This window comes from Cervus canadensis, chromosome 5 (assembly GCF_019320065.1).
Source record: "Cervus canadensis isolate Bull #8, Minnesota chromosome 5, ASM1932006v1, whole genome shotgun sequence".
NCBI classification, from domain to species: domain Eukaryota; kingdom Metazoa; phylum Chordata; class Mammalia; order Artiodactyla; family Cervidae; genus Cervus; species Cervus canadensis.
In genome coordinates this window covers 15771117-15781408 of record NC_057390.1, presented here as the reverse complement: position 1 = coordinate 15781408, position 10292 = coordinate 15771117, and the positions used below count along the sequence as shown (strand labels likewise).

Sequence of the window (10292 nt, the reverse complement as noted above, 5' to 3'; positions counted from 1 at the left end):
CTCCTAATCTATGTTAATGAAACTATATATTTACTTGGAAACCTGCCTTTCTTCAAGATTTATGTCCATCATTTTATGGCCTGGGATGACTCACCTGGTGCCAATGTTATCTCAAAATGCGTACTGTGGGTGAGGGGCCTGGTGCCACTCTGAGCTTTGAGACATCTCCTTTCTCTAATTAACAGCTTTCTGATAGGTATATAACATACTGCTAAAGGCTGGCAGGGGGACACTCTTTGCCCCCCTTCTGATGTCTATGTCAGAAGCTTTATCTCTTTTATACTTTAATAAAACTTTGTTACACAAAAGCTCTGAGCAACCAAGCCTTGTCACTGGCCCTGGATTGAATTTCTCTCCTCCGGAGGCCAGGAATCCCGGTGTCTTTCATGGCTCAGCAGCAGCCTTTCAAAAGTAAACTTCCTAAAGGAAAAAAAAAATAGTTCATAGGATGATGAAGTCTTCCTAAGAACAGGGAAACTATCAGGGTGAAATATTTGCTCATATGATGACATACTAGGTTTCAATTTTTTTTTTTCCTAGAATAAGCAGGAGTAAAACAAATTGTGGCTTCCAAAAGAAAAAAACATTTGTCTCTGATTTTTTAAAAGATAAGGTAGAAAAAATTTCCTAGTCTCCACTCATAGTTTTTTCTGTATTTTAGTGAACGTTTTCATTTTCATTTATGCTTATATTTATCATGAACTCGACCTCGTGCTATTTGCAGAATTTATCATGAAGTCAAGTGCTCAATGGAGTATGACCATGGAATTAATACAATGAATATCCTACCTGACATTAAAACATTCTTTTATTTGAAACATCACTCTTTCTGTTGGTTTATGAGCCTAAGTTGGTGACGTGACCTTTACAGAATGATTTTTAATGCTGAAGGGAGTTTGTAAATGGTGTTACATTTGTTATTTACCCCTTAGTGGTTAAATACTTCATTATTTTTATATTCCTATGGTAATTACATACACAGTATTGCAGTCAACATATTCCCAGTGACTGTGATGCATAAAGGGCTTTCCAGGTGGCACTAGTGTGAAGAACCTGCATGCCAATGCAGGAAACATGAGACTTGGGTTCAGGCCCTGTGTCTGGAAGATCCTCTGGAGGAGGGCACAGCAACCCACTCCAGTATATTCTTGCCTGGAGAATCCCATGGACAGAAGAGGCAAGTAGGCTACAGTCCATAGGGTGCAGAGTCAGACACAACTGAAGTGATTGAGCATGCACGCAAACATGATGTATAAAAATTAGCAGGTTTTTAATTCAAATCACTAAAATTTAGTTATACATAATTAAGCATATATGCATATAAGTAGCATATGTATTAATACTAATTGATTTCATACTGGAGTGGGTAGTGTTTCCCTTCTGCAGGAGATCTTCTCAACCCAGGAATTGAACTGGTGTCTCCTGCATTGCAGGTGGATTCTTTACCAACTGAGCTATCAGGGAAGCCTTAATGAAAATCACTAGAATTTACTTATATATAATAAAACATATATGCACATAAGTAGCATATATATTAATACTAATATATAATTAATTTAGTATATAATATTGATAATATATATTGCATATGTATAAATATATATACATATATGTATGTACATTTGTATGTATATGGACAGAAAGATACACAAATAGTTAAGAACAATCCCTGTATTAATAAATAGTAACTGGTATAATTTTGCTACACTTCTATCACCATCTCCTAGCTATATATATCACAGCCATTAATAACATGGTTAGAGAGGTCAGATACTTTCTAGTTACTGGTTCTTCAATGTTACTGCTTGGGAACAAACTCTTTACTGCTTGTTTTCCGACATGCAAAATGGGGATGATAGTAGTGCTTACCTTTCCATATTGTTAAAAAGCTTACTGCTAAGTATCACTGTATCTTAACATTTATTTTATTTTGTTTTATTATGATGAAAGCTTATGAATCCTTATACAATAATGGAGACAGTAAAACTAGACTCTTATTTGGCAGAGCTTTTCAAATATGCAAACAGCAGTCCAAGGCTATGTTTTTCCTCTCTTTTGTTGACTCCATTTCTTCTCCTCTTTTTGCAGAATCAATCATTTGCAGTTTTATTCTTCTTTATCTCATAGGTATTCTTGGCTGAGGTCATCAATAATGTCCTTCGGATTTTACATAAGTTGAATGAATGCTGGGTTCCATGCACATTTTATGCATCACCAGAAATCACTTTCCTACTGCACAATTTCCTAATGGCATTTTTCATGTGGTCATTTCTCAAAGTATAGATGAAAGGATTTAACATGGGAGTTATCAGTGTAGAATACAGAAACTGCTTTATCAACAGGTAAAGCAACTGTTGGTCTCAGGTACACAAATAAGCAGGGTACAAGAAATAGGATAACTGCTGTGATGTGGGAGACACAGGTGGAGAGGGCCTTACGTCTAGCCTCTAAGCTATGGGCCCTTAGGGAGCACAGAATGATCACATAGGAGCCGATCAAGAGGAGAAAGTTTGAAAGACAGATTAAACCAGTGTTGGCAGGAACAAAGAATCCTAGAATGTGAGTGTCTGTGCAGGCAAGATCGAGCAAAGGGTTGAGATCACACATAAAGTGATCTATGATGTTAGGGCCACAGAAGGGTAAACTGAGGATGAAGAGGATCTGTATGGTTGAATGAATAACGCCCCCCACCCATGCCATTTCCACTAGCACCTGACACAACCGCCAATTCATGATGGTCGTATAGTGCCAGGGCTTACAGATGGCCACGTATCGGTCATAGGCCATCACAGTGAGCAGGATGACATCAACACCTGCAAACAGATGTTCCCTGAAGACTTGGGTCATGCATTCATTGAAAGGGCTGGTTTTCTTTTCATAGAAGGAATCTATGATCACTTTAGGGGTACTGACACAGGCATAGCAGGCATCAATGAATGAGAGATGAGCCAGGAAATGATACATGGGGTACCCCCGTAATGGGCTGGTGATGATAGTGACCATTGTGAGCACATTTCCTACCACAGAGACAATGAAGGCAACAGATATGATTTTCTGCATCTTTGGATTCTGTGAGTCCCAGTAGAATAAACTCCATCACGTTGTTTCCATTATCCATGTATCTTTGGTTATTATTTATTATGTTACCTGAAAAAAGTCACAATTTATTAGCTCAATCTTGAATTAAGAGTGTCAGTGTAAAAAATAATAAATGCCCAGATTCTATTGAGTTCTGATATTTAATAATATGTTTTAAGACAGGAAAAAAAAAAGTCCTGATCTTTTGAAGATTATTAAAATTCTCTCCTGAGTGAAGGTGATTTTTAATATATAGACATGAAAACCCCTATGCAGACAGAAGCAGGAGATGATCTCTAGGCCATTAATCATGTGAGATGGTTCATAACCTAATGTGATTCAGTAGATTTCATGTAGAGTGGCAACAAAGGCTGAAAAGAGGGACAGAAAACACATGCAAAGCCTATGAATTCAAAGCTGAGGAATTTCACTCTTACTGTTAGGAAATGGGAAGCCAGCACAAGTAATTGAGAATATGAGTGTAAGAGAGAGAGGGATTCAAAAAGAGGGATTCTTGGGTATAACTCTAGTAAAGGTGTTTGTATGTCTTGAATGAAGGGCCTTGAGGTTCAGTTTGGAGATAGAAGCCAGAGAAAAGAACTCCTGGCAACCGATTAGTTGTAATTGTTGACATAAAGTATAACAGTGTATTGCTAATGGGAAAGTAATGAAAAGATACAAGAGCTACTGAAATACATTTAAGAAAGCATATCGCCCAAATCTGGGCTTCTCCGGTGGTTCAGTGATAAAGATTCTGCCTGCAATGCAGGAGATGCATCTAGATTCGGGTTCGATCCCTGAGTCAGGAAGATCCCCTGGAGCAGGGCATGACAACCCACTCTGGTATTCTTGCCTGGTGAATCCCTTGGACAGAGGAGCTTGGTGGACTACTGTCTGTAGGGTCACAAAGAGTTTGAACTCATTCACAACTGAGCAAGCATGCATCACTTAAATCCAACAGCTTTTTAAGAGCTAATTACATACTTTTAATGATTGACTTCCATATGCATGGCATGGCAGCAACCTGTGTGGATGTTATTATTTCATTAGTTTTGCAGATGAGAAAAATCTCAGAAAGCCATGTTAATAATAATAATAATGACAGTAATAATAAAAATCTTATTACTGTAAACTTCCTGAACACTTACTTTACTCTCAGGTATTTTGTAGGCATTTGTTTTTTTAATTCTTATTAAAAACTTATGAGATGATTGCTACCCTCATTTTATGCTTATTTCACACATTAAGAAATATGAAGCAAAGATAATTTAAGAATCCTAAGATCAACCAGATAATAAATAACAGAAGCATGATTGGATTTTTTCCTCCACATCCTTAACCCATAATAAACAATGCCTACTAAACTCCTTTTGATATGGTCATAATAACTATAATTATTTCAATTCAACATAAGAGACAAGTATATATGAAGGAAATTGATCATCAAACACAGATACACATACACACACAAACACTAGATACACACACAGTATAATTTATTGATGGTAGTGGTTTATTCACTAGGTCATGTCCAACTCTTGCGACCCCATGGACTGTAACCTGCCAGGCTCCTCTGCCCAGGAGATTCTCCAGATAAGCTTACTGGAATGGTTTGCCATTTCCTTCTCCAGGGGATCTTCCAGACCCAGGAATCTAGCCTGGGTCTCTTGCATTGAAGGCAGCTTCTTTACTGACTGAGCTATGAGGTAAGCCTCTACTATTGATAGCCATGTGGCATTTATTTCATTGAAGGTCTACTTTATCCTCTTCTCTTCAATTCCAATTCTCTTCTCTCTCCAATTAAATAAAAAACATAATCCCACAGACTCTCTTGTAATGTATGGACAATGACAATCCCAGTGGTAAAAACAAATTATTTTAATAATCAGAAAGACAAGGTAAGAATCTTGTTTTTCCCCACTTGCAACTTCATGATCTGGGGTATATTTCTTGGCACCTTACAGTTTGTTTCCTCTAAAATCAAGTGAGAACATTAATTACCACCTCACAGGCTGTTATGAGAAGTGATTGAGGAAACATTTATGAACATATCTATCACACAGTTCAAGACACACAAAGGAACTTGACTTTTTTTTTTTTTTTTTGCCTGTGCACCCAGGAATAGGAAAAAAATCAACATTTTGAGCAATAATACAGAGAAATATTTAACCATGCTTTAAACTTAGGAAGAATCATCTTCAACATTACTTTTAAAGAAGCCATAGAGACCCATATTAGGCACAGTGATTTATCCCAGGAAGAGTTCTTCATGTTTGTGTTTGAAATAAACAGATTATGATTTAATATTCACATTATATCTTTGTGTGTGTAAAGTGTTTTTAAATTTTGTTTGCATTGTCATAATCAGTCTTAGTTATTAAATAAGTATCTCATGGCAAATGAAGAGTATCTGGTATTAGTGAGCTGGATCTTGTAAATTTCTTTATCTCTGTAAGCCTCAAATGTTTTCATCTGCAATTTAGATTAATGATACTTACCAATTAATTACCTTTTGAATAAAGGGGTGAAGATAATATGCTCTATTACTCTATTTAAATAGAGTTGAAATATGATGATTACTGTATATGGTAAGTAACAATCTTTAATAAGCATCAGCTCTATTGAAAAGCTTACCTTCTGGTCTTAAATTATTTAACGATATTTGAGGGTGTTCAGAAATAATCCTGTCTTCAAATTGACCTCCTCTTGGGCTAAGTAACTTTCAACATGAAAAATATGATGCATTCAAAACGGAATATTCAGTCTCACAGTCGATAAGTCTTTTAATGAGTCTAAAACTTTCCTTCTAGCCTACAGCCTCAAAAAAATTTCACAGAAAACCTGGAAGTTGAATTTAGAATGGATTCGCTCAGAACACTATGGAGAATGATCATCTGTAGATGGCTCTGGTCCCATAGGCAGAAGGCAGAATGCGTGGTGGAAACACATTCAAAAGGGTCACTCCAACCTCGATGAATCTTGCTCTGGAGAATGTAAATAACAAAAAAAGACATTTTCGCCTGTGATGCAAGGATATTTAAAGCAGTTTCCACAAAAGTCCAAGGACTTTTCTTGTAGATTCTGTCTTCTCTCCCAGGAATTAATTATCTCTTTTGATAGAAAGGCTTTGCCTTGGAAGCAGCTATTCTGGAGAGACAGACCTGAGAAACACTCATTCTTGAGTGGGGAATTGTATTCACCGCAGTTCATTTCAGTTCTGTCACTCAGTCGTGTCCGACTCTTTGAGACCCCATGGACTGCAGCACACCAGATCTCCCTGTCCATCACCAACTCCCAGAGTTTACACAAACTCATGTCCATTGAGTTGGTGAAGCCATCCAATCATCTCATCCTCTGTCATCCCTTTCTCCTCCCACCTTCAATCTTTCCCAGCCTCAGAGTCTTTTCAAAAAAGTCAGTTGAAGAGTCAGTATTCCCTGCACTTGCAACCAAAATGCGCAGGTCCCCTTTCTCTGTCTGAACCTGGATTTCTAAGAAAACTTAATGACATGTGGCTAGAAAAGATGGCTTACTTCCAGCATGGGGACCTGTGACATAACATATGCCCTCATGTTGGAAAGAGAACTTCTATTTTCTTATAAATATTAAATCTTTTCTGAAAACCTAGTACTGATTTCTCGAGAGTTAGATAAGTGAGGGCATAATATTATTGGAAGCCATTTCAAAGTGCCTGAAATAAAAACCTTTTTAATTTCCCTTACATTCTTCTGAGGGCAATGGAAGTAAACAGAAAGTCTAATAGAATACAGATAATTGATCTCTGGGATCCATATGGTGGTCAGTATTGAACACTAGGCAATACTAAACAAACGTTTGGAGAGATATCCAAAGCATAAGAAGGGAGCCATAAATCAAACTACAAGTAGTTTTCCACATAATGGCCACTTTGTATTACGTTTTTTAGTTATTCTAGGAGGTATGCAATGGTAAATTATTGAAGTTTTACTTTGTATTCCCTGATGGCCAATGATGTTGAGCATTTTTAAAAAGGTTGCCATGAGTGTATCTTCTTTATGGAGGAGGGGTATCTTGTCAAGTTTCTTCATACAATTTAAAAATTGAATTCTGGGTTCTTATTTTTTGCTATAAGTGATTTTTATATAGTCTGGGTATATGTATTTTGTCATTTGTATTATACATATAAGATTTGTATATAAAATGTTATGCAAATATATGTAATTAAATATATATACAAATTTGTTTTCTTTTTATTCTCCTGGTCTTTGGCTTTCCTTTTATTTTTTAAAAGGGGTGACATCTGATGAGCAGGAAAGCAACAGGATTTTTCTTTTAATTTTTTATAGTTCATATTTATTGTATTGTACCTCATAAATACTATTTTACCTCAAGGTCAAAAACATTTCTTCTAGAATTTTTAAGTTTAGATTTCACATCCAGTTCTTGGACTCATTTTATATGAATTTTTATGTATAGTGTGAAGCAGTGATTGAGGTTCTTTATTTTTCTTTGTATATGAATATCCAATTAATCCAATATTGTTTGAAAAATATATATATATATTTTTGCATTGAGTTACTTCAATAGCTTTGTTAGAAAATTTATATATTTAGATATGTTTATGAACATTCTGTTTCAATAGCACACAGCTTGGTTTGTGGGAATTTTATAGTATGTCTTGAATTTAGGTAGAATAATTTCTTTTATGGAGAATTATTTTGTATTTCAGATTTTTAAAAATAATATATTTCTATATAAATTTCAAAATAGAATTGTCAGTTTCTTCAAATAGTCTGTGGACATATATCTCCCTTTACTTATACTTTTATTGAAGTATAGTTGGCTTATAATTTTCTGTTAGGTTTAAGTGTAAAACAAAATGATACAATTATATTGGGTTGGTCAAACTGTTTAGTCAGATTTCTCCAACAACTTTTGGAAAGAGTAGAATCAACTTTTTGGCTACCCTATATATATTTTTAAAATGTATACCTCAACTTTACTGTTTTTACTAGCATTTTACATAGCATTTCGTTTTCAATTTCAGTTTCTAATTGCTATTTTTGCAGAAATAATTTTGATATTTTGTGTTGACATTGTATGTTATGACATTGCTAAATTAACTGAGTAGGCATATTTGATTGTTTTTAGAGTCCTGAATATATATACCTTTATAACAATTCTATCTACCTTGATATATTTTTTAATTGTTGCCTCTTCTCACCTTTATGTCCTCTATTTCATTTTCTTACCTTTGCAATATCTGGAATCTAGGTTACATTGCAGAAGAGAAATTCAGACTGGCCTAACTTGTTCGTTTACAGTCTTAGAGACAATTCACCATTTAGTATGATGGTAGCTGTAGTTTGTATACAGACACTCTTTATGAGGCTGGACAAATTATTTTCTATTCTTCATTTTCTAAAATATTTTTATTTATAAATCTGAACTGAAATCTATTAACTCACATTAATTCCAAGTAGGGAAAGGAGTGCATCAATGTTGTATATTGTCACACTGCTTATTTAACTTATATACAAAGGATATCATGCGGAATGCCAGGATGGATGAAGCACAAGCTGGAATCAATATTGCCGGGAGAAATATCAATAACTTCAGATATGCAGATGACACCACCCTTATGGCAGAAAGTGAAGAAGAACTAAAGAGCCTCTTGATGAAAGTGAAAGAGGAGAGTGAAAAAGTTGGCTTAAAACTCAACATTCAAAAAATTAAGATCATGGCATCTGGTCCCATCACTTCATGGCAAATAGGTGGGGAATCAATGGAAACAGTGGCAGACTTTATTTTATTTTTTGAGTTTCAAAATCACTGCAGATGATGACTGTAGTCGTGAAATTAAAAGACACTTGCTCCTTGGAAGTAAAGCTATGATCAACCTATAACAGCATATTAAAAAGTAGAGACATTGCTTTGCCAACAAAGTTCTATCTAATCAAAATTGTGGTTTTTCCAGTATCATGTATGGATGTGAGAGTTGGACTATAGCCAGAAAATTGATGCTTTTGAACTGTGGTGTTGGAGAAGACTCTTGAGAGTCCCTTGGACTGCAAGGAGAGTCAACCAGTCAATCCTCAAGGAAATCAGCCCTGAATATTCATTGGAAGGACTGAAGCTGAAGCTCAAATACTTTGGCCACCTGATGTGAAGAACTGACTCATTGGAAAAGATCCTCATGCTGGGAAAGATTGAAGGCAGGAGAAAAAGGGGATGACAGAGGATGAGATGGTTGTGATGGCATCATGGACTCAATGTCCATGAGTTTGAGCAAGCTCCAAGAGTTGGTGATGGACAGGGAAGCCTGGCATCCTGCAGTCCATGGGGCTGCAAAGAGTCGGGCATGACTGAGCGACTGAAATGAGCTGAATGAATTCGTATGTATCTATTGAAGTGGCATTATAAGTCTTCACCTTTAGTCTTTTATTTTAATGAACACTTTTGAATGTTAAAGGCTTTTAATTCTGATAAAAACTAAAATGCATGCATATTTCATATATGGGTATGTTTCTTAATATCTTTTTGCATATTTTGATAGGAGATATTTGTCATTTTCTTTCTTGTAATGCAATTTGTTACTTAAGAAATCCTGCCTGCATGAAATGATATGCTTACTATTCTCTATTTTTTGAAAAACTTTGTGTAGAAATTGCTTTATTTATTTTTAACATATTTTATGGAATTTAGAAATTGAATTTTTTGTACCTGGAGTTATTTTTGACTATGCTCTGAAGTACAAATTCAATCTCTTTCACTAATAAAGGACTGTTCAGGTTTATAATTACACCTTTAATTATATTTTTACAGTAAAGTGGTTTTTAAGTTGTCAAATATTCTGGCTCAAATTTGTTCATGATATTTCTTACGTTTCTACTAATATCTGTAGAATCTGAATCTGTAATTCTGTGTTTTCATTCTTGAAGTGAGAAATATGTCTTTTCTTCCTCTCTTGTTCTCTTTCACCTTTTCTCCTTCTACTCCCACTTCTACTTTTAATAAGGGCTTATCAGTTTTATTGATGTTTTCAAATAATCTGATTTATCTTTTATTGATTTTGGTATTATTCTTCATTTTATATTTCACTGATTTTTTCTTATCCTTATCATTTCCTATAGTCAACCTACTTTCTGCTTAATTTTCTCCAATTCTCTCATTTTTATGACTCTATAAGTAGTAATATTTAGTCATTGATATTGAACATTATTTTCTAACATATT

General features: G+C 35.1%; 1 protein-coding gene across 1 annotated transcript; it reads right to left on the bottom strand.

Annotated features, from left to right (window-relative positions):
- Positions 1 to 2265: 2265 nt before the first annotated feature.
- LOC122442588 (olfactory receptor 4C46-like) lies at positions 2266 to 3060 on the bottom strand. The gene has a single exon (XM_043470446.1). It carries the CDS (start codon positions 3058 to 3060, stop codon positions 2266 to 2268), a length of 795 nt encoding a protein of 264 aa, XP_043326381.1.
- Between the last annotated feature and the right edge of the window lie 7232 nt (positions 3061 to 10292).

Coding starts and splice junctions, on each gene's coding strand:
- LOC122442588 (XM_043470446.1), bottom strand. CDS start 3,060: ATGCAGAAAATCATATCTGTTGCCTTCATTGTCTCTGTGGTAGGAAAT.